General features: G+C 37.8%; 1 protein-coding gene across 2 annotated transcripts; it reads left to right on the top strand.

Annotated features, from left to right (window-relative positions):
- Positions 1–912: 912 nt before the first annotated feature.
- Positions 913–27,839, top strand: LOC106055145 (uncharacterized). 2 transcript variants are annotated; one of them, XM_056010134.1, is made up of 9 exons: positions 913–1,084; positions 3,789–3,838; positions 4,228–4,324; positions 5,620–5,780; positions 11,614–11,712; positions 13,220–13,433; positions 20,987–21,064; positions 24,554–24,706; positions 26,220–27,839. In XM_056010134.1, the coding sequence occupies exons 3-9, from the start codon at positions 4,249–4,251 to the stop codon at positions 26,414–26,416; spliced, it is 978 nt and encodes a 325-aa protein (XP_055866109.1). In that variant the 5' UTR covers positions 913–1,084; positions 3,789–3,838; positions 4,228–4,248; the 3' UTR covers positions 26,417–27,839. The 2 variants fall into 2 exon arrangements, with proteins under 2 accessions (XP_055866109.1, XP_055866110.1); XM_056010135.1 differs by having other exon boundaries at positions 25,803–27,839.
- Positions 27,840–27,862: the final 23 nt, after the last annotated feature.

Raw genomic sequence — 27,862 nt, 5'->3', positions numbered from 1 at the left:
TTAAGCTAGGACAAATTTGAACAAATGCTCCTTCTTCCCTAGTGCTATTAGAACATGGATGGGGTGGCCTAAGCCAGCTAGGAAAAGCAGTGACTTGGCAGAATTTAAGCCATTGGTTAACATGCATGACTAGATTGACCTAGGAACACCCGTAGGACATAATCATCTTCTTTTTTTTTTTTTTTTTGAAGTAACGTCTGTATTTTATAAGATAAGATAAATAGTTTTGTATTCACTTTTTAAAAGCTGGAGATATAATCGATATATATATATATAATTATTTGAAAAATAAGATACAGGTTTCGCTTGATTGTTATCGCCGAAAGTGGTAATGTTTAAAAGCGCCAATTACCTATTAAATGCTTCTCAATGACATGTGTCTCATACAGCCTCTGACAAGCATTTCATCACCTGGCTGTCACAAGCTATTCAAATATTGAGATTGGCTGAACCTTTATCACTAGCAGTGATAACTGTATCTCTATTAAATAGCAAAACTTTTTTAACAAATTGGGGACATCCGTTTTCATAGAAATTTATATTGGATATGAATGTGTCGGCTAAACGGATAAACCCATTTTCACAATCTACTTTTCTTTTCGTGGCAAAATTTTAAAAAATGTGAAGGGAACATTATCTAAGTTTGACACAGATCTAAATTCAAACTAGTAGATCAGTAATACCCAAACTTAGGCCCGCAGGCTGCGGGTCTTATCCGGCTAGTGACTACCTATAATAAAAAACAAGAAATAATTGACTCACTGTGACACAGAAATATATATATATATATATGTCTTTGGATTGACATCTCTTGTTATTTTTTTATTTTTTTACTTGTGCCATTAAACAAATCTTGTTTCGTGCATTTCAAAACTTTTATTGTTTTGGCATTCATATAACACTTCCCTTTGAAATCTAAAAACTTTAATTACTGTGACAATGTTTTGTTTCCTATTCTATGTTTCCTCAACTGTTACTAGATAAATGACAATATCACATTGTATTTAGGCAGATGCACATGTTTATCTTATAGATCGATAGTTAGGCCTATCAATTATTACTATCGGTTCCAACACATTTTTAGGTAACTGTTCAGCTATCATAGCCGTTCTTTTTCATAGTATATAATAGTGTTATAGAGTATAGTACATAGATCAAGCCTACTAATATGAAATGTAAATTATGTACTGACCAGTGAAATATAGTGATTATAATAGACCTACATAATTATCTTACTTACATAAACCCCTACGGATGCTGGACCGGCCTTAGGCATAGGCAAACTAGACACCCAATTGGTGAGGGCCTCGAATATGACTAAAAAATGTAGAAAAAAAATGGATCTGATCTCAAACATAGCAGAGCACCATGACTCTATGTTTACTAGTCCTTCTCTGACTCTACTGCAGAAATCTCAGTTATTTGTCGATTAGGATGAGCGGTGGCTGAGCGGTAAAGCACTTGGCTTCCCAACCGGGGTCCCGGGTTTTTAATTTCGGGATCTTCGGGCGCCTCTGAATCAAGCCAGCTCTAATGGGTACCTGACATTAGTTGGGGAAAAGTAAAGGTGGTCGGTCGTTGTGCTGGACACATGACGCCCTTGTTAACCATAGGTAACAGAAACAGATGATCATTACATAATTTGCCGTATAGACCACAAGGTCTGAAAGGGAAACTTTATTTTTATTTGTCGATTTAAATATAGAATGGCGGGTTTTTAATAAATTGTGTAACTATGTTTTTTTTCGCTGTTTGTGTTTCTTTTTGTTTGTTTTTTTGTTTCATTTGGGGCCACCATAATTTACTTCGCATAGGGCCTCCCAGTATGCAAGGCCGGCCTTATCGGATTTGGCAAATACTGCTCCCATTCCTTTATCTTTGGACTTATATGAACTCTATGATACTCTTTCCGCTTTTCTGAATGACTCAAGGAATAATTAGATCAAATTAGTGTCAAGATAGCTTCCATGCAATGCCACTTTGTAAAATCGATCCTTTTGCATCTACAATGCTAAGGCATGAGTCTATTTCATATTTTATATTGTGATTAACGAAAAGGTGACGACCCCCCCCCCTCCCCTCTTATTTCTCTATTCGCTATGAAGTCCTTGCCCCGAGCACAGAGCTGCGCATTTCCTTGGGTAGTATTTACCATCTTCGCAGTTTAGAGAAATTATGAAGCATATTAAACTAGAATTTCATTTTATCGTGCTGCGATACCCCCCCCCCCTCCCCCCGAAGGTATTTTCAGTCCAGCGACCAAGGGTTTGGAAGAACTATGTCACTAAGAAGGGGAACACACACTGCGCTACGTTAATTAAAATAAAATCCAACAGTTTAAAACTTAAGTTTGTTTTTTTTAGCTCATTCTATGAAAATGGTAATGGGGTTATGCCTGCACTGGAAGTGGCGGAATTTGTAGGTCACAGCTGGGTCTGGGCATCCACGGGAAATACTGCATTCCTAATTGATTTTCGGACTCAAAGACAAGCCTTGTTATTATGGCCAGATTCTCTGCAACTTTTGGTTTAGCAGGAGTCGTCCTAAAGTGGCTTGGATCCTACCTGACGGAACGCACCCAAAGTGTCGTTGTTAGCGGGACGGAATCAACAAGCTTACTTTTGAAGTACGGAGTACCCCAAGGATCAGTTCTAGGCCCAGTACTGTTCACTATGTACACATATCCACTCAGCGGTGTCATACGGCCAACCGGCATCTTATACCATTTCTTTGCCGATGACTCACAGTTATACGATTCATCAGTACCCTCAGAGGTGTCGCATCTGGCAGAGAAAATCAGTAGTACCGTTGCAAGGGTGAGCGATTGGATGGTTGAAAATAAACTCAAGATGAACGAAGACAAGACAGAAATAATTAAGATTGGCACTAGGAACAATGTCTCAAAAGTTGAAAGCACAGATTCTCTCTTTATCACGAACTGCCATGTTCCTTTTGTCCATGTAGTGCGGAATCTTGGAGTTTTCTTCGACTCAACACTATCTTTCGACCCACACATAAATCAGCTCTGCAAAGGTCTTTATCTGCAGCTGCGCAGATTAGGCCAGATCCGACCATATTTAACAACGGAGTCAACAAAAACGCTAGCTGTGGCATTCATACTCTCCCGCCTTGACTACTGCAACGCCGTGCTAGCAGGTATACCTGATGACAAAATAGCCAAGCTGCAACGTATACAGAACAACGCCGCTCGAATAGTCCTTAAAAAAACTAGACAAGATTCTGCTACTACGCTCTTGCGCACGCTCCATTGGCTTCCCGTGAAAGCGAGAATCGATTACAAGGTCGCCACACTTTGTCATCAGTGTATATATAACAATGAGATGCCCTTGTACCTTAGCGAACTGATTACTCCATATGTCCCCCAGAGAACCCTGCGCTCAATGGACTCAACGCTTTTAGTAGTGCCACGTTTCTCCCTCAAAAGCTACGGTCTGCGTGCTTTTTCAGTTCACGGACCAAAGGTTTGGAACTCACTCCCCATTGATCTCAGACAGACAACATGCTATACCACTTTTAAGAAGAACATTAAGACCTACTTGTTTAAAACTTTTTTAGATTAACTGTTACTTTAGCAATTGTGTTTATGTTTGTTATGTTGTTACAGCGCCTTGAGCCTACATTTTGTTTGTTAACAGCGCTTTATAAATAAATTATTATTATTATTATTATTATTATTATTATGTTTTTAATGTTCCCTGAGCTTCCCGGCGGGGTGGGGTGGGGGATGACTATACTTTAAATGTTTTAAACTTTGATCCTGATTCCAGGCTGTGGATTAGTGGAGCGTCTAAAGGCATCACGGACATTTTCTTTAAAGGTATCCCACCCTCCACATCTTTATCTATGTATCTATGTATCTATCTATGTATCTATGTATCTATCTATCTATCTATCTATCTATCTATCTATCTATCTATCTATCTATCCACCCACTCAAAACCCACCCACCCACCAACCCAACCATCTATGTATCTATGTATCTATGTATCTATGTATCTATTATCTATGTATCTATCTATCTATCTATCTATCTGTCTGTCTTTCTATCTATCTGTCTGTCTGTCTGTCTGTATTTCTAACTATATATTTATATAAAACGTTTAATTAAATTATTATTATTATTATCACTATCATTATCATCATCATCATCATTCTCATCATCATCATTAGTATGGTCCATTTATTGACATTGTTGAATTTTTACAGGTCTGACTTGAAAGGTCTGACATGACTGATTACGAAAACATTCATCATTCATGCAACACTCGATTGACTTTAAGGGCATCTCTCTTTTTACTGTTAGGTATTTGCTTACCTTATCTTTCTGTATCTTATATCCTAACTTACAGGCATTTCTTTACAAAAAAAGTTAATGAATTAATAAACTGATTATGTCTTTCAAAGTTTACCCATGTGTTGCATAACTAGCTATCAAAAGTAAACAAAAGTTCCCCTGCCATACGTTGCAATCTACGGATCAGAAGATGTGAAGGTCGCCTGTTTTTTTTTTTTTTTTGGCTCACGATTAACGACGGTGTCATGTGGCCAGCACGACCAACCGCCTTTACTTTTGAAAAACTTATATCAGGTACACAATAGATCAAGGTGGACTCAGAGGGGCCCTAAGGATCCCGGAGTTAGAAATCCCAGTCTTTACAGGGATTCGAACCGGGTACCCCTTCTCTTTACCAACTCAGCCCCGCGCCTCCACAACTAGCTATTGGGAGATTAAAATTGATTATAATGTATATTTATTTCATCCATCGTAAAACTGTGATGTCCTTTTTTCGCCATTGAGGGGGCTGGGGGCTTTGCACATGTGTTTTGTGCCTCCTCGTGTGGCTGGTGAGACCTATGTGAGCCCGGAATGTTCAGCTGCAGATTATTTCAGCTGTAGCTTCTATTAGTTGCCTTGATTTTCTGCTTTTGTTCTATTCTTCTCATAGTATAGTAGACCACGGTTATAAGGCAGGCAACCAAAGATGTCAGTAAAACATGTATTTCAAAAATATCCATGTATGCCTTTAAGCCCCTCATCCCCACAAGCCTCTTTTTTTATCATTATGTAATTGGATTCGCCCTTGTTTGACTTTAACTAGCCCTAGATGCCTCCTATCAGAGGCAGCCTTAGGAGGGGGAGAGGGGGGGCAACCTTGATAGGAGATTCCCTTATCACCATCAGCTTAGGAAAACAGAACAGTTCTCTTAAATAAAGTCTTGTTACTCAATAGATTGGAAGCCATACCGGCGTCTATTTGATACCATTTACTATGAAAGCTATTATCATATTATCGTCATATTCGACATACCATGTTGTCAGTACCTACATAAGGTACTATATTTTGTAACAATAATAAGGCCTACAGCATTAGAGGCGGACGAGCAAGTTAGCGTGATGTGGTAAGGTATATATAGTAAGACAATCATCCGGGGGGCCCAAGTATGACACTCACACGGGGCCCCGAGTACTGCTAAGGCCGCCTCTGCCCATAGAGTGGCCTGGTCTCAGAGCTACACAACATGGTGCAGAGAACTACAGTCATCGATTTTCTTTGGCTTTCTTTTAAAAACCAGTGTTAAAGTCTGACACTTTTGCAGGTCATTTCAACCCGGTTACACTCTATAGCTCATCGCCCAGAAATGAGAAGAGCCTTGGTAACAATGCATCCGACGACGTGAACGTGTCGGTTAACGATTCCATCTATACATCCACACTGCCGCCTAGATCTCCAGACATTTGTCTCAAATTCGACACCACAGTAAGTAGTTGGGATTAAATCAATATCACGCCGTTTGCTGGTGACTTCTTGACGTGTTTGTTTTCGCTTCTAATTCTGACTCCACCACGTAAGCGTGAGAGTCAAGTGAGTAAGGGATTTTATTTTTTTAAGGGAAGCACCTTGAGGATAATTGTTGGTCTCCTTCAGTCGTAGAACGACTATGGTTCATCTCGAACACTTTTTCGTGTGATTGTGGAGCCCGTCCACAGATATCGCAGGTGGCTTTCGCTTTGGTGGTAGAGGAGCTGGCCATTTTTTTTCGTATGACACGCTTTACTTCCAGAGCTGAGCTGAGGCCCATGCTTTTTCACTGGCCATAGCTTTCTTGGTCACCGTCTTTCTCCTTCTAGCTAGTGCGGTCTAGGGTTAGAGGTTAAATAACGCAATGTACAATACAAACGTAGCAACAATATCAGGGATTTTCAAGACAAATAAATAATGTCAAGGACGCTTAATGTTGCCAACTATGTAAAAATAAATTTAGCTACCAACGGAAGAACTTTGATTAGTGCTAAAAGCTGCACACAAATTATGATATACCTTTAATAATACATAGTTAATCAACGCTTCCTATATTCTGTACACCAAAATCAATCTATTCACATGTTCTCTATTAAAAACAAAGCAGAGGGGATTGGGACAAATCTGTTTATTATGGCCATGGGAAATTGGAGGCAGCATTCAGAATGGACATGAAAACTTTCTCGTTTTCACATGTGAAAACGAGAAATTTTCACATGAAAACGATCAGGAAGCCTTTCGCATGAAAACGAGAAATACGGGTCCTTGTCTCTGTGACCTACGGTCGACATGGGTGACCAGCACGACAACCAACCACCTTAACGTTTTCCCCCAACTAATGTCAGGCATCCATTTAAGTTGGGTGGGTGCAAGGGCGACCTAAAAAGTACACCGCAATTTAATCATGGCTTCTCGTGAAATACTAGACAGCTTGAGCTAATTATACCAATTAAAAGTCGCAATATTACTTCAGTGGTTCATCTGGTATTGAAATTCTTAAATTGTGAATGAATTTTGTTATTTTTAATGTCTCGGGCTGGGTGAAACCTTTCCAGGGGTTGGAGTTGGTCTAAACCAGTGATGCCCAACCTAATTCCAACTGCGGGGCATTTTAATTTCCGACACTCATATCGTGGGCTTTATGACCAAAAATGTACAGAAACGAAATGAAATTGACCTGAAACAATTTTATTCAGAAACTTCTGGAAGTTAACTTTTGAAATGTGAGCAACATTGTAGCTAGCTTGACCAACGACTCATTTTCTTATCTCTTTTTGGTAAATATCGGTCCTACAATCTCTAGGCGTAGTTTAACAATCTTTTATTCACGGCTGAAACCAAGAAGGACGTCATATTTGTTTCATAATCCTAAATAATTATAAATTCAGAGTCCACTTGCAGTTTCTTCGGCTCTCCCATTTCATAAACCTACAAATTTTAAATGACATGATACCAAGCCATCAGAAAAAAGTCAGGGCCCTAACGTAGGTAAGGATACATTTTGTGACCTTATTTTGGAAAAAAAAGGGAGGGGGAAATATCTACACTCAGTGCCGACTTTACGGTGAGCCGGATAAAGCCACTTCGCGGACCGGATCTGGCCCGCGGGCCGTATTTTGTGCATCACTGCTCTAAACAGTGTAATTAATAAGCCACGTGGATATTTATAGAGCCATCATCCCACTGACTAGAATTGTGTAGTCTTCTTTGATAGATGATTTTGAAGTTGTTCAGATGGTTTCAGATCACGTGCATAGGAGACATGTTCCAAACGATTTACAAGTTGGATGGTATTCATTTTACAAAGCTTATAGCAATTTATTCTGTCTGTCTGTCTGTCAGTGTGGATTCTTTTACACGTTTTTTTTTTCACTTCCCATCCTCCGATCAAAATAAAAGTTTGCACAGTTATTGGTAGCCAAAGACAATGAGTGAATCAATCGAAAAATTAACGAATTCGCTTATCGGTTAGTAAATTAATTAATTTTCATTTAAATAATAAGGGGAGATGACATTGCATTATTGAAAAGATAGCTAAATTTGGGCGGTGCTTTCCCTTACCGAATATGTTTTAAAATATTTTGCTAGTTTTTTAAATAACGTTAACCAGCCCGTGTAAAATAACTGGTTTAGTTGACATCTTCTATGACTAACTACATTAATATATTCATATTTCAGATCACCTTTTTTTTAAACAGATTAAGCATTACAAGAAATTAAGAAGCTTAAAGTAGATACACCGTGCAATGTTCATTACATTTAAAGAATATAGCCAACTGTACCTGACACCGGCCAATATATAGTAGATAATGGCTGTTCTTATTCCCGCCAGAGTTTATTAAACAATGGAACACAGCTGATTTGATAATTGTTGTTCTCTCGTTCAAAAATTTTCTTTGTTGGTTTTGTTTCGAGAGATTTTGAACTTTCCTCAGCCCGAATCTCTTACAGGACGGCAAAGGATATAGCGTTATTGGTGTTTGAACTCGGGATCTTCATGGTGTCAGTCCAGAGCACATACCATTTGACCGGCAGCATTACTAACTAGACCATGGCTGCCTTATGCAACACGGCTGAGCATCCACCCATTTCGTTTCTCCTTTTAAACCTTTTTTTTTTTGCCATTTTACAGTTTTTTTCTTTCAAATCCAGTGATTTTTTTTTCTAAATTTTGTTTTGTTCTCATATTCCTTGTTTTCTTTTCAGTTTGTCTCTGTCGAATAGATTTTCCTTCTTCAGCCTTTGCAATCGGCTGTTCAGAATGTTGATTTCCAATAGTATTTGTATAGGCTATTTTTGTCAACAGTTTCAATTCTTTTTGGCAAAGGATGAACTTTCTGGTGGGGCTGTTAATAAAATGGCTGTCATGTCGCTTGGTGTGATGTTTTAAATCTCTTAATTGACTGATTGAAACGCTGAAATCCAACCACTCTTTACTTTCACCTAACCTTTAGTCTGTTGGACCGCTGGGGCACCACACGGTCTACGACTGTTTTTCTCCATTCCTCTGTCTTTTGCCTTGGATAGAATCTTTTTCAATGTCAGGCCTATCCATTCTTTTATGTTGTCTTCCCATCGCTTTCTTTGTCTGCCTCTTCTTCTTTTTTCCTGATAGTGTTCCCTGAAGGAAGGTCCTTGCGAACCTTTGTGATATGACCATAAAGTTATAGTATACGTTCGTTGACAGGCGTTAGCAGGTCAAACTAGAAAACGAAACAATACAGATAGCTTCCCTTTCTACAAATGCTAGTGTTCTATTTTTTCTTGCATCTTGTGCGAGATTTAGAGAAACTTTTTTTGATATATATATATATATATATTACTTCTGTCGAACTACATTAACTCAAAGACTAAATCCATTTGTACTCAGAAAACACATGAAGAACCAGAGAATATTTGTTAGTTTTACATATTTTGGACATTCCTTCAGAACTGAAAATTAGTGCATCCTATTCCAAACCTCCACCAGCGTGACTGGGGTGGCCTTTGGCAGGGTCCGAACACGGGTCCTTCGATACGACAGTCCAGTGCGCATACCACAACCCATGCAGGTTTATTATCTAAATAAGTTGAAAACACTGATGTATGAACATTGTATCCCTTCGACTTTACTTATGTGAAATTATTTTTAAGTTATACCAAGAAATTCCTTTAAAAAGATCACCAATCCAAAATGTTAAATCCAAAATAAAGAATGATTAAACCACACAACGGAAAACAGTTGCAAGATATTCAACCAAAACTTCTAATCCAACCACGAAATCATCACTCCAAAAAAAAAAAAACCAACAACAAAAAAAAAAAACCTAAACATTTGTACATATACATGATTCTATATATAAATAAGAAAAAAAAAGGTGAGAAAAACTAAGCAAAGACAATAAGTTTTATGTCCACATTTAGCTTGTCAGGTTAATCCCCCGTCATTAAGGCAAACAACAACAAAAGCAATGTCTAATGTTGAGGCTAGGCCACAGGATACCACTTGTTTACCTGCCAGCTATCACATTACATTTTCTTTGCATTTCATTTGGACAGAATAGTTCGTGAAAAGACTACCAAGATACTCTGTATAGAGCCTTTTTTTTTAATTTGGCAAAGTTTAGTATTCTAAGGTTGGCCAAAAAATCCCGTAATTTTGAAAAGCTTAGATCAGCTCATTCTGTCAGTCTGCTAAAAAGTTTGAACACGTTATTTCTCCGTCACCCAATCTCAGATCAAGCTGAAATTTAGTATTTCTTTTACCGACAATTCAAGAATCATGAAAAAGAATTTACCAATAATTTGATTTACTAATTAATTATTTTGTTTGGTATCAAACAAGGGATAGAAACTGTACTTGACTAGGCCAGTATTTATTCAATGCTATGAAGAACTGTGTTGAAAGTCTTGGGTTGACATGGAACAAAGTAGCGAATAAGATAAACTGATGGATCCAGTGCTTTGACTAAAAAGACATAGATTTGTTAATAACTTTAAAGAACAATATCCTATCCATAAACTCTTTACTCGGGAAAACATGTGCAAAGCTACATTGAATATCAACCATGTTATTGACCCAATCATCTCAGTGATCAAACTTATCAGAGCTAGGGATCTTAATCACAGGCAGTTCCGATAAGTACTTAAATATTTGGAAACAAAATATTTCGATGTTCGGTACCACAGCAGCATCCGCTTGCTTAGCATGGGCAAGGTATTGAGAAGAATTTGGGATCTCATGGAAGAAATTATGTTCCTCCTTGAACGGCATTGACTGTGACTTGGTTACTAATATTTCTAATGAAGACTGGAGACAGACCGCATGTTTGCTATCCACATTAATGCAATGCGTTGTTTCCACGTGGAATGTATGTCCATGTTACATCTTTTGAAACAAAGCGATCCCATTTCTTCAGACAAGCAAGTTTTATCATTTTCCTTTGCTGAAAGCTGAAACTATGTCTAGTGAAAAGTTGAAAAGTAAAGACGTATTTGGATTCAAGGATTGTAGAATTTGAAAGCAAATATAAAGAAGTCATCAACTTGGAACCAGTTTTTCAATACCCTCAGTTCACTTTAGTGCAGAAGCTCCAAGGGACGTACCTCCAAGCAAATTATTACCTGAAAGAGAAGTTCAAGTCAGTTCCTCCGCGGAAGTTTTATGGATCTTTGACAGAAGCTGCATTTCTACACTTTAAAAAAACATTGCTGCTAAACTTTCACATTACATAGGCTCACATACATCCATGAACAAGCTTTTTCTTCTTGGAATAAAAAAAAGTGTAAGAACTGGTAAATGAGTCGCTGACTAATTGTAATTTGAAAGCAGCCACGAGGCTAAAAAGTTTAACTACCAGTAAGCTAGTTCCACACTTCAGGAACATTATGCACGAGTGTAAAGATATAAATACTTCACATTAAAGTATAACTGTACATTTACAGTAAAATGTGATGTAAATGACAATTCTGAAAGTTAAAAAATATTAGTAAAATTAGTTTTGAAAATCGCTAATTTTTGTAATTCCTCAATTGGGATTTTTAAAAAAAAATTACATGTAAACATATAATACGGTATAAATGTAGGATGGAAGTCATTATACTTAGTTAGCTTTGGTATTTCGCTAAAGCTACATATATGTATAAATGCGACCCCCATTACCCAATTTTATTTTTCGGTCGTTTACAGAAAAAGGTTGCCAACCCCTGTTCTACACAATTGTTCTGTCTTCGTGACTAGGTTCTGCACAATTATTGTGCCAAGCCTAGTCTAGTTAGCAATGACATGGTTTCACGATATTATTATCCACAGTCCTTGGGTGGCATGTTCTTGAACTCTATAAATACTAACGACAGCGTCAAACATATGCTGGAAATTTACGAGTTGGCAATTTGGCAATGTATTTTATCGGTGAGTAAAGATGAATTCTCATTCGACTAACGATACGTTTAGACTTTAGACGATTGTATAGATGTTTAAAAGTGCGAGTAAATATAGTTCTATTGCACTAAATGGATGTGAAGAGCTTATTCAATTTATTTCCGGCTCTTAATGTTTTAAAAGTCACCCAGAAACAAATTAGAAAAATTGGCGATGCCACTTTATTGCTGAATTAAAGCGCCTATTGAGAAGTGTGAAGTTTACAAAGCTTTTATCAACTCACTCTGTCTGGCTGTCTAGTAAAACGTTTGTACACGTTATTTCTCCCACACTCATTCTCAGATCAAGCTGAAATTCGGTAAAATTATTTCTTTTACCTGACAATACAAGAATTAAAAAAAAAATAATTTGTAACCAATTAGTTAATTAACTGAAACTAAGACTAAGACTGCTTTATTGATCCTTATGAATATTTGTTGTGATTACAAGGACTCTTTTCTCATAGAATTATCCAATAATTGAATTTACTATTGGTAATCAATTATTTTGTTTGGTATCTCAAACAAGGGAAAGAAATTTACTTGCCTGATGTGGTGGTATAAGTTGATTTAGCCATCTTTGTATTTTTTAGGTCGCCGCTTTTAAGTTAAACAAACGATAATGATAAAACCTTCTATTTTTATAAGCGATACGCTGGTAGAATTGTTTATGTATTGGCTTCGGGAGCCTTAGACTGCAGTTTGAATTCAGGCTGTTCACCTTTTAAAAAGGATTTTATATAAATGCATATAAAAAGCGATCACCCAGATACCCCTTCTTTCTCCTTCTACCCTTTTACAACTGGTCCAGACTGTGATAGGATCATAGCGTAAGAAATTGCGCAAAACAAAAAACGATTGGTAAAAATATTATTAATCGCACAGATTTATTGTTGTTAGTCTAGATCTGTTACTAATTTAATTACATGGCTGATCCAAACTAATTAATGCAATTACACTTTGTATAAGTTTTGTATTTTTTAAAAGTAGTTTAAAAATATTTTTCTTTTTTTCAGTTAGAAAATTTTTAATGTAACTATATTGCTATATACAAAATTAATGCCTTTTTTTCTACGATTTCTATGTTCAGTTTGCAAATTCATCGTTGAAATCTGAAATCTGGACACGGGCATCCAAAACTACTTTTAACCATTTTACCTAGAAATACGACAGTTGATGTTTTTCTTTGGGAAAATAATTATTATCTAATTGGCCACACTGGGAAAACTCGAGTTTGACCTTTATAGTTTTCCGAAATATTATCCTCTAAAATGTTCAGTTGTCTTTGTTTGTTTTTTTTTTTTTAGCTATCCAGGGACGAATATGAATAAAGGAAAACCTGGGTGAAATTTTAAAGTTTTTGATTTCCCGTTAATGGGAGAAGCGATGAATCATTCATTCAATGGTCTAGGTTTTGCTTATGCTATATTTGTTTTTAGACAATACTATGAGCATGATTTAAAAATCATTTTACGTTACATAATCTTTTCGAACTTTAGACAACAGAGAGCGTCTATCCAGAAGTTCGCTGGGAAAGGACATGTTTACTTATGGGGTCCACTAAGGACGAAATTCACTTTACTTTAAGAGCGCCAATGCAGACACGGACAGCCGCGTTCAGGAATGTCACCTGCATAATCTACGGGCATGCTTTCTTTCTGTTCAAATTAGTCACCATGGACATTGATAACTGCACTTTCTCCTGCTTTATAGGTGAGTGAAGCGAGAGTAGTTCAGTTCTCATGTATTGATGGATGCCGATGCAGAAGCGTATGTCTAGTTCATGATCGGGCATTGGTTTAGTAGGGACGTAGATCTAGTTCATGATCGGGCATCGGGTGTTGTAGGATAGAAGTCTATTTCATGATCGGGTATTGGATGTTGTAGGACTGAAGTCTGTTTCATAATCGGCCATTAGATGTTGTAGAACAAGAATCTTTGTCATGATTGGGCATTGGATGTTGTAGGACAGAGGTCTATTTTATGATAGGGCATTGGATGTTGTAGGATAAAAGTCTATTTCATGATCGGGTATTGGATGTTGTAGGACTGAAGTCTGTTTCATAATCGGCCATTGGATGTTGTAGGACTGAAGTCTGTTTCATAATCGGCCATTGGATGTTGTAGGACATAAGTCTATTTCATAATCGGGCATTAGATGTTGTAGGACAGGAATCTTTGTCATGATTGGGCATTGGATGTTGTAGGACAGAGGTCTATTTTATGATCGGGCATTGGATGTTGTAGGACTGAAGTCTGTTTCATAATCGGCCATTGGATGTTGTAGGACTGAAGTCTGTTTCATAATCGGGCATTAGATGTTGTAGGACAGAAGTCTATTTTATGATCGGGCATTGGATGTTGTAGGACAGGAATCCTTGTCATGATCGGGCATTGGATGTTGTAGGACAGAGGTCTATTTTATGATCGGGCATTGGATGTTGTAGGACAGAGGTCTATTTTATGATTGGGCATTGGATGTTGTAGGACAGAGGTCTATTTTATGATCGGGCATTGGATGTTGTAGGACAGAAGTCTATTTTATGATCGGGCATTGGATGTTGTAGGACAGAGGTCTATTTTATGATTGGGCATTGGATGTTGTAGGATAAAGGTCTATTTTATGATCGGGCATTGGATGTTGTAGAACAGAAGTCTATTTCATATTCGGGCATTGGATGTTGTAGGACAGAGGTCTATTTTATGATCGGGCATTGGATGTTGTAGGACAGAGGTCTATTTTATGATCGGGCATTGGATGTTGTAGGACAGAAGTCTATTTTATGATCGGGCATTGGATGTTGTAGGACAGAGGTCTATTTTATGATTGGGCATTGGATGTTGTAGGATAAAGGTCTATTTTATGATCGGGCATTGGATGTTGTAGAACAGAAGTCTATTTCATAATCGGGCATTGGGTGTTGTAGGACAGGAATCTTTGTCATGATCGGGCATTGGATGTTGTAGGACAGAGGTCTATTTTATGATTGGGCATTGGATGTTGTAGGACAGAGGTCTATTTTATGATCGGGCATTGGATGTTGTAGAACAGAAGTCTATTTCATAATCGGGCATTGGATGTTGTAGGACAGGAATCTTTGTCATGATCGGGCATTGGATGTTGTAGGACAGAGGTCTATTTTATGATCGGGCATTGGATGTTGTAGGACAGAGGTCTATTTTATGATCGGGCATCGGATGTTGTAGGATAAAGGTCTATTTTATGATCGGGAATTGGATGTTGTAGGACAGGAATCCTTGTCATGATCGGGCATTGGATGTTGTAGGACAGAGGTCTATTTTATGATCGGGCATTGGATGTTGTAGGACAGAGGTCTATTTTATGATCGGGCATTGGATGTTGTAGGACAGAGGTCTATTTTATGATCGGGCATTGGATGTTGTAGGACAGAGGTCTATTTTATGATCGGGCATCGGATGTTGTAGGATAGAAGTCTATTTTATGATCGGGCATTGGATGTTGTAGGACAGGAATCCTTGTCATGATCGGGCATTGGATGTTGTAGGACAGAGGTCTATTTTATGATCGGGCATTGGATGTTGTAGGACAGAGGTCTATTTTATGATCGGGCATTGGATGTTGTAGGACAGAGGTCTATTTTATGATCGGGCATTGGATGTTGTAGGACAGAGGTCTATTTTATGATCGGGCATTGGATGTTGTAGGACAGAGGTCTATTTTATGATCGGGCATTGGATGTTGTAGAACAGAAGTCTATTTCATAATCGGGCATTGTATGTTGTAGGACAGGAATCTTTGTCATGATCGGGCATTGGATGTTGTAGGACATAGGTCTATTTTATGATCGGGCATTGGATGTTGTAGGACAGGAATCCTTGTCATGATCGGGCAATGGATGTTGTAGGACAGGAATCCTTGTCATGATCGGGCATTGGATGTTGTAGGACAGAGGTCTATTTTATGATCGGGCATTGGATGTTGTAGGACAGAGGTCTATTTTATGATCGGGCATTGGATGTTGTAGGATAAAGGTCTATTTTATGATCGGGCATTGGATGTTGTAGGATAAAGGTCTATTTTATGATCGGGCATTGGATGTTGTAGGATAAAGGTCTATTTTATGATCGGGCATTGGATGTTGTAGGACAGAGGTCTATTTTATGATCGGGCATTGGATGTTGTAGGACAGAGGTCTATTTTATGATTGGGCATTGGATGTTGTAGGATAAAGGTCTATTTTATGATCGGGCATTGGATGTTGTAGAACAGAAGTCTATTTCATAATCGGGCATTGGATGTTGTAGGACAGAGGTCTATTTTATGATCGGGCATTGGATGTTGTAGGACAGGAATCCTTGTCATGATCGGGCAATGGATGTTGTAGGACAGGAATCCTTGTCATGATCGGGCATTGGATGTTGTAGGACAGAGGTCTATTTTATGATCGGGCATCGGATGTTGTAGGATAGAAGTCTATTTTATGATCGGGCATTGGATGTTGTAGGACAGGAATCCTTGTCATGATCGGGCATTGGATGTTGTAGGACAGAGGTCTATTTTATGATCGGGCATTGGATGTTGTAGGACAGAGGTCTATTTTATGATCGGGCATTGGATGTTGTAGGACAGAGGTCTATTTTATGATCGGGCATTGGATGTTGTAGGACAGAGGTCTATTTTATGATCGGGCATTGGATGTTGTAGAACAGAAGTCTATTTCATAATCGGGCATTGGATGTTGTAGGACAGGAATCTTTGTCATGATCGGGCATTGGATGTTGTAGGACATAGGTCTATTTTAGGATCGGGCATTGGATGTTGTAGGACAGAGGTCTATTTTATGATCGGGCATTGGATGTTGTAGGATAGAAGTCTATTTTATGATCGGGCATTGGATGTTGTAGGATAGAAGTCTATTTTATGATCGGGCATTGGATGTTGTAGGACAGAGGTCTATTTTATGATCGGGCATTGGATGTTGTAGGACAGAGGTCTATTTTATGATTGGGCATTGGATGTTGTAGGATAAAGGTCTATTTTATGATCGGGCATTGGATGTTGTAGAACAGAAGTCTATTTCATAATCGGGCATTGGATGTTGTAGAACAGAGGTCTATTTTATGATCGGGCATTGGATGTTGTAGGACAGAGGTCTATTTTATGATCGGGCATTGGATGTTGTAGGACAGAAGTCTATTTTATGATCGGGCATTGGATGTTGTAGGACAGAGGTCTATTTTATGATTGGGCATTGGATGTTGTAGGATAAAGGTCTATTTTATGATCGGGCATTGGATGTTGTAGAACAGAAGTCTATTTCATAATCGGGCATTGGGTGTTGTAGGACAGGAATCTTTGTCATGATCGGGCATTGGATGTTGTAGGACAGAGGTCTATTTTATGATTGGGCATTGGATGTTGTAGGACAGAGGTCTATTTTATGATCGGGCATTGGATGTTGTAGAACAGAAGTCTATTTCATAATCGGGCATTGGATGTTGTAGGACAGGAATCTTTGTCATGATCGGGCATTGGATGTTGTAGGACAGAGGTCTATTTTATGATCGGGCATTGGATGTTGTAGGACAGAGGTCTATTTTATGATCGGGCATCGGATGTTGTAGGATAAAGGTCTATTTTATGATCGGGAATTGGATGTTGTAGGACAGGAATCCTTGTCATGATCGGGCATTGGATGTTGTAGGACAGAGGTCTATTTTATGATCGGGCATTGGATGTTGTAGGACAGAGGTCTATTTTATGATCGGGCATTGGATGTTGTAGGACAGAGGTCTATTTTATGATCGGGCATTGGATGTTGTAGGACAGGAATCCTTGTCATGATCGGGCATTGGATGTTGTAGGACAGAGGTCTATTTTATGATCGGGCATTGGATGTTGTAGGACAGAGGTCTATTTTATGATCGGGCATTGGATGTTGTAGGATAAAGGTCTATTTTATGATCGGGCATTGGATGTTGTAGGATAAAGGTCTATTTTATGATCGGGCATTGGATGTTGTAGGATAAAGGTCTATTTTATGATCGGGCATTGGATGTTGTAGGACAGAGGTCTATTTTATGATTGGGCATTGGATGTTGTAGGATAAAGGTCTATTTTATGATCGGGCATTGGATGTTGTAGGATAAAGGTCTATTTTATGATCGGGCATTGGATGTTGTAGGATAAAGGTCTATTTTATGATCGGGCATTGGATGTTGTAGGATAAAGGTCTATTTCATGATCGGGCATTGGATGTTGTAGGATAAAGGTCTATTTAATGATCAGGCTTTGGATGTTGTAAGACAGTGGTCTAGCCCATGATCGCGAATTGGTTGTTGTTTTCTTGTAGGGACAAGTCTAATTCAAGATCGGGTGAATGCAGGGGCGTAGGTCTAGGTCTAAATCTCTAATTCAGTTCTTTGGTAATGCCCATCCAGGAACATAATTGTTTGTAAAATGTTTTACATATTTCGGATGTTTCTTCAGAGTTGAATTTAATTTACTTTCTAATCCAACCTCCCGCAGTACGGCGGGGGATGGGGAGCGGGCAGGGTTTGAATCCGGGACGATCGATAAAGCCGAACGACACTCCAGCGCGCAAACCGCACGACCAGGCAGCCATCCGATTCTAGTTCAGTTCTCAGGCATTGATGGATGTGGATGCAGAGGCGTATGTCTAGTTGAGTGCTCGGGGATTTGTGGATGCTGGAATATAGATCCAATACATTCTATAGGAATTTGTGGATGTAGGCCAACATACATAGGTTGAGCTCAGCGCCCAGAAAATGGACGCAAGGACATTTGTCTAGTTCAGTGCTAATAAAGGAAGTATTAATGAATTTTAGTCAAAGCAGCTGTCGTTTTATTTACAAAGAATTGCTGGCTTAAGAGTAGGCATATAGGATTGATGGAATTTCTTATTGATTTCTTTCCGTATTGTCGAGATAAAAGTAGCAGGTTATTTCTGGGCCCAGCGACTGGTAAGAAAACAGATCAGTGTGTAAAATGTTTCAGGGGCGGTGTATTTTTATTATGGGGAAGTGATTACAACCCTAAAAGCGCTCCCCCCCCCCGGCTACGCCCATGTCAAAGCTATAATATTGAACTGCCTCTTTAAGAGCTAATGTCGAATACTGATTGAAGCCCGGTTACATGAATTAGATATGCTTTATTTATTTATTGGGGTTCAAACTCCTCACCACCGAAATAAAATCCTGGAGAGACTCGCCCAGAACCGAGATGTCTGGAAGAAGTTTGTTGGTGACCTATTCCCCAGAAGGGACCACTGGTAGAGATGAGATGTGCTATAGACGCCTCTGGGACTAAGATGAAACGATATCACTTCATTTAATAATCTAATTCATTAAACAAAGGGGATAATGCCACTTTTACTTAATTAATAATTAAATAAAGATTTATAAGTACAATGCTCTCTATTTTTTTTTTAACATTTGAGAAAAAAAAAATGTGTAGGCGGCCTCTGAGGTTCGGTCATAATCGCTCATGAGTTTGAACCAACAGATGACATACTCAGATAACATAACAGTGTAATGCTTATATGTTACGGATTAACAATAGCTGGCTTCTCTTTATTATCATTCCCGCCATTGGTCACTTCCTCGTTTTCATCGTTTATACTTACCTCGGTAACAACTTAATATTGATTGGTATATGTATTGGGAATATTCACACTAAAATTAAATTACTGTCTCTTTGGTTGAACCTTGGTTTTCAAGATCCCGTTTAAGTTCTCGACGCAATGACATACAGTATTAGAGAAAAAGAAGAGAGTGTGATACAGAGAATTGTGGGGACGATGTAATGGAAGCTAAAAAACAAATTATTTAAAAAAAATGATAACAGAAAGATTTTGAAATAAATAACGCAAGTAATGTCAAGGACGTGATATTGACAAATCAACGTTACAAACAAAATAAAAAAAATATTTAGAAATTCTGTTCTAATGATAAACCTTTTGTTTGATATCATAAATGAAAGATTTAGCCGATATGTTTGTCATCAACCCGGGTCTCTTTGCCGCACTTCTGCTAAATAACATTTGGGCTCCTTCAGACGTTACGACTATGGTTCGTCTCGTACATCGTTTTTTTTCATGTGGCTCTGGAGCCCTACTTTGGAGAGATAGAGACACCTGCAGTGCTAACTTATGGGTCAGAAGAAAGAGTTTCATCACAGGCAACTCCAAGATTGTTAACTACTTGGACATTCTTCTTCTTCTAGCCAGCTTTTTGCTGCTGAGCTGTGAGCTCTTTTGCAGACTGCGCCAAGGAAAAAAAGTGTGCAGTTTTCTTCAGTTGTTCAGCACTTCCGTACAGGGTGTTGGTTATGTTGGGCTGTAGTGGAAGTAGGGTCTGCCTAAGGTGGATTAGGAAGGGGCATTCAAAGAGGATATTGTTTACGGTTTCATATGGGTGGGCGCAGAGTCTACAAAGTGGGAGTTGTGTGGAATTTATTTTGTTCAGATGGTAATTTAACAGAGGTGTGTGTCCTGTTCTTAGTCGGAAGATTGTATATTGTTTTTTGAGGGGAAAGAAGTTAATACTGTCCAGTTTGTTAGGCAAACTCGGACATAGGAACTGTGCAGTTCGTGACGAACAGAGAATCTCTACTTTTTTGATGTCGTTTCTAGTGAATAATAAAGACAAAGAAAATTGGAATCGTCGATTTTTTTCCCTTTGGTGGATGTGAAACAGTGTGTTTGAACTTTATAAGGCACTCAGGATGAAAAGAAGGCTCGGTGGCTGAGCGGTAAAGCGCTTAACTTCCGAACCGGAGTCCCAGTTTTGAACCCTGGTGAAGACTTGGATTTTTAATATCGGATCTTCGGGCGTCTCTGAGTCTACCCAGCTCTAAAGGGTACTTGACATTAGTTGTGGGGAAAAGTAAAGGCGGTTGGTCGTTGTGCTGACCACGTGACACCCTCGTTAACATTAGGCCACAGAAACAGATGACCTTTACATCATCTGCCTTATAGACCACAAGTGGTTTGAGTGCTGGGATAAGTCCCAAAAAAGCCCGTTGAATCTGGGAGCACATGAGGCGCCCTGACCGCAATTCCCCGTGGTGGAGGCTGTCTAGACCTGAGCAAGCTTTTCTAGCACAGTGCAAGACAGGCAACTGTCCTGTTGGATCATATTTCTCTCTGCGATGGCCAACTTTTTTTTTTTTTTACAGGACGAAAAATGTTTGGTATCAGTGCTTTCAAATCAATAATATATTTGGTTGTTAATGCTCTATACGTCCCGCTTTCTATTTTCAGAGCACACAGCGATTCAAATAGATGGATCAGAGAAAGTCACACCCATGGCTTCGTTTTCAGTCAAAGTATTTGTCCAGGGTTCGTCGCTGCATTTAATCAATATTCTAATAGATCAATATATTTGAAAACAAAGCTCACTCTGTCTGGTAAACGTAATTTGTCCCACACCCGATCTCGGATGAAGTTTAAAATTTTCACAATTATTTCTAGCACCTGACAAAACAAGATTCAATAACAAATCAACCAATTAGTTAACGATTTGTAGTTAATTTATTGTTTGATATTAAACAAGGGAAACTAATCCCTAATTTTTCACAGTTGTGGCTAAATCTGTCGGGTTTTGTCCCCTTAAAAAATTTATACACTGTTTTTTTTCTCCCATACCCATTTTTAGATCACATTGAAACCATTAACAATTCTTTATTGTACCTAACAAAACATCTTTAACTTTACCAATTTCTTAGTCTTTTGGACCGTTGGGGCACCACAAAAGACCTGCCTGTCGTCTTTCTTATTCTTCTCTGTCCTTTGGATAGAATTTCATTCGCTGGCAGGCCTGTCCATTCTTTGATGTTGTCTTCCCATCGCTTTCTCTGTCTTTATCTTCTTCTTCTTCTGAAGGAAGGTCTTTGCGAGCCCTGAAGACCTTGTGATGTGGCCACTGAGTTTGAGTTTACGTTTTTTAGACCATTCATTGTGGGGTCCAATGGCTGTATTAATCCTGTTTCTTTTCTCTTCATTCGTGATGCGGTCTCTGAAAGAGACACCTAAGATCTTTCTGTAGCATCTTTGTTCCACTTTGAGGATCATCTTCTCGAGATCTGTTGCCAGGGAGCACATCAGTTTGATTTTAGTGTTGAGGGCAATGCCTCTGTCTGTCCAGATTATTGCCAGGGATCACATCAGTCTGATTTTAGTGTTGAGGGCAATGCCTCTGTCCAGATTATTGCCAGGGAGCACATCAGTCTGATTTTAGTGTTGAGGGCAATGCCTCTGTCTGTCCAGATTATTGCCAGGGAGCACATCAGTCTGATTTTAGTGTTGAGGGCAATGCCTCTGTCTGTCCAGATTATTGCCAGGGAGCACATCAGTCTGATTTTAGTGCTGAGGGCAATGCCTCTGTCTGACAAGATTATTGCCAGGGAGCACATCAGTCTGATTTTAGTGTTGAGGGCAATGCCTCTGTCTGTCCAGATTATTGCCAGGGAGTACACCAGTCTGATTTTAGTGTTGAGGGCTATGCCTCTGTCTGTCCAGATTATTGCCAGGGAGCACATCAGTCTGATTTTAGTGTTGAGGGCAATGTCTCTGTCTGTCCAGATTATTGCCAGGGAGCACATCAGTCTGATTTTAGTGTTGAGGGCAATGCCTATGTCTGTCCAGATTATTGCCAGGGAGCACATCAGTCTGATTTTAGTGTTGAGGGCAATGCCTCTGTCTGTCCAGATTATAGTTCTTTTTGCAAGTGCTGCCGTAGACTGTCCAGAAGTTCAGTTTTGGTTCCTTTATCTGAGACAATAGCTCCAAGGTATTTAAAGCTACTGACAATTGTCAGCTTTTCGCCATCAATGCTGTTGTCCCTTTTAAAGCTCTGTTGGCTATTGGTAATAATTTGTGTTATTTCTGCATTTATTTGCATACCTTATGCTGCGGAAATCTTGTCTGTGCGCATCACCAATTTTTCTTCTGTCCCTGGCAGACCATTTATGTCATCCTCAAAGCGTAAGTTAGTAAATTTTCTTCCTCTAATGCTTACAGAACCTTCATAGCCCTCGAGAGCTCTTTCTTCCATTATCTTTTGTAGGAAGATATTGAAAATAGTTTGTGAGAGTAGGCTGCCTTGTCTCACTCCAACTGTGATTTTAAACCAGTCTCTAGTGTTGATGTTGAAGTACACTGCACTAGTGGCCTGCTTATAGAGGTCTTGAGTAACTTTTATTATGTTTTAATTTATAAAAACATAAATCAGTTAAAAACTAACCAATTAGTCATTTAATTATTGGTTAATTCATTATTTTGTTTGAGATCGAAAAGGGAAATAACACATTCTTGGGTGTTATAGTTGTAAGTGGATAGTTCTTCCCCTGTAATAAGCTTTGTTTTTTTTATACAGGATTTTTATTTTATTTTACTTTTTGACTCTTGTGATTTCATCAATTTTAAGAGATTAACTTACTTTGCAAAATATTGCTATCGGCCCCCGAAAGGAGAAAAAGACGCTTTTAGTTTTGTGTGGAATGTCTGTCCGTCCGTCCCGTTTAGATCTCGTAAACTAGAAAAGATAGTGGAAATCCGACATCATAATATTTTAGACTTTAGTCCATTTAAAGTTCTGATGCAACGGCTACATTTTTCTTTTCTGAAAGCGAAAAAACTAATTTTTAAATCACTTAATGCAAGCAGTTTTTTTCATAAAATACACCACTTTTAGAACCATTCACTATTTATAGTAACAAACACGGGAGGCTCCATTGTACTGCATCATATTTCTAACACATTTATGCAAATGGTTTTAGATTTTTTGTCATAAAAAGTGTTTTTTTTTTAATTTGTATTTGCTAAGTTAAGAAAATTCTGTCATACTAACTACTATATTTAGACACAAAAAAATGTTTACTTTTTTTTAAAGAGAAAAAAATCTAATTAGTATGCATATATGTCAGGGTTCACTTGTGTTTGTCTGGACTTGGTTCCTGTGGCTCGATAGGGGGTTTCTTTGCTAGATGCAATAATTATAATTAGAAATAATTACTACTAGATATAGTTAACTTCAACTCCAGAATTCCAAGAATATGACAATGATACTCTAATACTTAATAATCCAATAGAGCACAAAAATGACATAAACCTCAATGTATATTTAATACACACAACACCAGTCCAGGGACATAATACAACTGACTACTTGACTACCAATTTCACTCTATCAACCAACGGAAACTCACACTCAAAAACATCACGTGTATACTCTTCGCATTCATGCTTGGGGGGGGGGGGGGAAATAAACAAAGGGATATAACTCTTTCATACTTAAATGGTACAAAGAAATAACACAATCACTCTCACCATACCTGCCCCTGACAATATAAGTTGGGCCTAATTTAAAACAACAATTAATAAATAGTTTTCAAGTTGTCGCGTGAACAGCGTTGTCGAGATATGCACATAGAAGACTAAACTAAAGGAAAATTTATTTTTTTACGGAAATGTTTTTTTTTCATGAGGATTTAAATAAGAGATTGACCATTTACAAAACAATTACATCAATTAGATATTTATTATAAGACATTAGTTAGGCCTTGTTCATATATAGCTCTACATTTACATTCACTTTCACCTATCCTTTGGTCTGCTGGACCGCTGGGGCACCAAACAAGATCTGTCAACATTCTTTCTTTATTCTTCTCTGTCATTTGTCTTTGATAGAATTTCATTCTGATGTTCTTTCTGAAAATATTGATAACTGCCTATTTACCTGCCTGGGTGGACCACTTCGGGGGCCGATTTTGAGTTTGTGTTTCCATACAAACTGTATTTGTAACCTTGTTTTTGTAATGCTTCTGTTAGATATGTTTGATCAAGACCTTGGCTTCTCCTTCGAGAGGTGGGGATGCGCAAGGTACTTCCAATTTATTAAAATTGTTTCGTCAGTTGGAGCAGTGTTGGCTGTGTCCATCTACCTGGTCTGGTATAAGATTTATCTGACCAGAAGTAAAGCCAGTGAGTGGATTTTACAGTCCGTATTTAGATAGATAGATAGATAGATAGATAGATAGATAGATAGATAGATAGATAGATAGATAGATAGATAGATAGATAGATTAGATAAATGGTTGAATGGATGGATGGATGGATACAGGGCAATTGCGGGACCCTATAAGGATTGTTTTGAGCCCAGTCTGGGTAGGGATAAGGATAAAAAGTAAAAATTAAGATTTCGTATTAGAAAATAAATTCGTCTTTGTATTTTATTCATTCTTTACCAAGTACAAAATCACGATCAAATTAACTTTAATTTACGAGCCCTTGCGTGTAGCGAAGTCATACAGTATATCACCGAAATTCTGTTTCCTACATAGATCACGCTCAATATTAAGAATTACCAAATTGTTCTATGGTCGTGAAGTGTTGACTTCAAGAAATTCTTGATTAGTTTGAGGCGCAAGAAGCTTTTTTTAGCAGATGCCACAGTTACGTTATTGTTTTAATCCGTTTTTTTTTCTTTATTGCGCGTAGGATTGGAGTTTTCCTTATTGAATGACACCCCAAAATGACAATTTTTTGTTTATAGTTTAGGAAATTTGTATGAGTTTTCATGAGATTTTAATAGTTTTAGGAGATCTACAGGACTTATTCGTATATTTTGCAATATCAGGAGATTTCCAGGAGCACTTGGAAAATCAGGAGGCCGCGGAACCCTGTTATATAATTATTTACGCCTTGAATTAGCGCGGGGCCTATGAAAATGCGGGGCCCACTGCGGTCGCATAGGCTAGAGTGACCTAAGGCCGGCCCTGGATGGATGGATGGTTGGATGAAAAATAGATAGATACATTCATACCTACATACATACATACATACATACATACATACATACATACATACATACATACATACATACATACATACATACATACATACATACATACATAGACAGACAGACAGACAGACAGATAGATAGATAGATAGATAGATGATAGATAGATAGATAGATAGATAGATAGATAGATAGATAGATAGATAGATAGATAGATAGATAGATAGATTGATTGATTGATTGATTGATGTAAATCTACAATAATTTTTGCTTTGACAGAAGAGAGCAAAAAAATTTCGAATCCGCCAACACCCGTTGTACCCATCGAAGTTTAACTGCCAACTGGGATGGAATTTTTTGTGAAACTTTAAAATAATTAATATCATTATTATTTTCAAGTATAATTATCATTTTCTGACACTTTCACGATCGATTATTTGAAACTATAATGAAACATTGACTACTTAAATATTAGAAAGATGTTTAATATTTGGCTGGTTCAGCACGCCACATCCTGCCAACTTAAGTATTTTGAAGCTATCCGCTGAACTTGCAATTCTATTTTTTTCTTTCGTCACAGAGAAATGTATTCATCTTTTTTTTTAAACTTAGTTTAAAAAAAGCAAATTTCCCATATCAGACCTTGCAATCTATAAGGCAGGTGATGTAAAGGTCATCTGTTTCTGTGTCCCACAGTTAACGAGGGAATTATGTGGCCAACACAACGACCAATCGCCTTTGCTAATGCCAGGTACTCATTAGAGCTGGGTGGACTCAGAGGCGCCCTAAAGATCCCGAAATTAAAAATCCAAGTCTTCACCAGGGTTCGAAATCGGAATCCCGGTTCGGAAGTTAAGCGCTTTACCGCTCAGCCACCGCGCCTCAGTTTGTAATAACTTAAAAATATTTGTTTACATTTTAATTGTCTTTAGAGAAATGTATTCATCATTTTTTTTATAACTTAAATCAAAAATTGTACTATAATTGAGCTGTCATTAGAGAAATGTATTCATCTTTTTTAAACTCTTTAATAGACATTTGTATTGCATTTGAGTTTTCCCCAAGTTGTTAGCTGGAACCTAATCGTAGAGCCAAATGTGTTAAGTGAAATGTGATGGCGTTCATATTTTATACCTCCTAAATTGCTCGTTATTTTGTTAATATACATTTTGTAGGTATGGAACGATTTTTTTTTTAAACTAGGCGGCACAGCGCTGATACTGCTGATTGCCGGCATGATGACCCAGAGGTCAATTTACGTTGACCATCGCCTTAACTCTTTCTCTCCTAACTGACGATACCAATGTTGATTCTATCAGGACGTGTTAAATAATAACGGAGAGAAAGAGTTAAGCTCAGAAGAGATTTGTTAAGTTATTTAAAAAAAAATTGTTATCTATTTTTAAACTTCATCTGAGTGAGCACTTGAGAGGCTTCTATTTTCCCGAAGCTCTAAATGAAAACCCTGCTGTTGTGCCAAATGCATAGACATGTATTTTTACATGCAATGTGTATTCCCTGAACTGTCAATATGGAATTCGTCGGATGGGACAGTCAAAATGAATACTAACTAGTTAAATGTAAAAAGAACTTTTTAAAAAGCTCGTTTCTGTTGAGTGAAATTGTATCGATTGAATCTGTCATGTAATCCATCGTTTGGGAGAAGCTTTATTTCTGCATTTTTAAAACAAAACAAAAAATTGCTTAAGTTGGAATTCAAACTCGAGACTCCTTGATGGAAGACCAGAGTGTTTTGCCACTGAGCTTTTCAAGTACTTATAAAAAAAGAAGTAATTTTTATAAATTTTATTGTTAGCTTAAAACTTTTAGCGAATAACCTAATTCTGTACATTAACAGTTTATTAATGTAGTGCTTTTTCCATATAAAACAACATAAATTAATTGCAACTATATCGAATTGATTAACTAGTGTTGTTTTTTCATTGATTCATATGTTTCCATCGACAATGAAGAATTCACTAAGGTTTCAATTTGATCCGAGAATGGGGAACAGGAGAAATAAAGCGTACAGGATTGTGCTCAGACAAACAGACAGAGCAGCTTGATCTAAGCAAGACCGTTTTTTTTTTTTTTTTTACAAAAATTAATCATTGATTTAGTAACCGAATTCGGTTGAACATTTGAATAAGATATTTTATTTCGAGCTTAGTAAACACAACCATTCATAATTATGTAATAAGTAAACAATAAAGCCATTTATACTTAATGCCAGTCCTTCGTTACACCCGAAAATCTCTGTAGACTCAATGCCAAAAAGTAAAAAAGAAACAAAATATGCAAGCTAAACGTATCTATCTTATGACAAAAAAATTACAATA

The sequence above is a fragment of the Biomphalaria glabrata genome, chromosome 14 (genome assembly GCF_947242115.1).
Source record: "Biomphalaria glabrata chromosome 14, xgBioGlab47.1, whole genome shotgun sequence".
In the NCBI taxonomy this organism is placed as follows: Eukaryota; Metazoa; Mollusca; class Gastropoda; family Planorbidae; genus Biomphalaria; species Biomphalaria glabrata.
Note: the sequence above shows the minus strand (reverse complement) of the source record. Positions and strands in the feature narration are given on the sequence as shown.

Coding starts and splice junctions, on each gene's coding strand:
- LOC106055145 (XM_056010134.1), top strand. CDS start 4,249: ATGACTGATTACGAAAACATTCATCATTCATGCAACACTCGATTGACT. Junction 13,434..20,986: donor CACTTTCTCCTGCTTTATAG/GTGAGTGAAGCG, acceptor TTCTATTTTCAG/AGCACACAGCGATTCAAATA. Junction 24,707..26,219: donor TCTGACCAGAAGTAAAGCCA/GTGAGTGGATTT, acceptor TGTGTCCCACAG/TTAACGAGGGAATTATGTGG.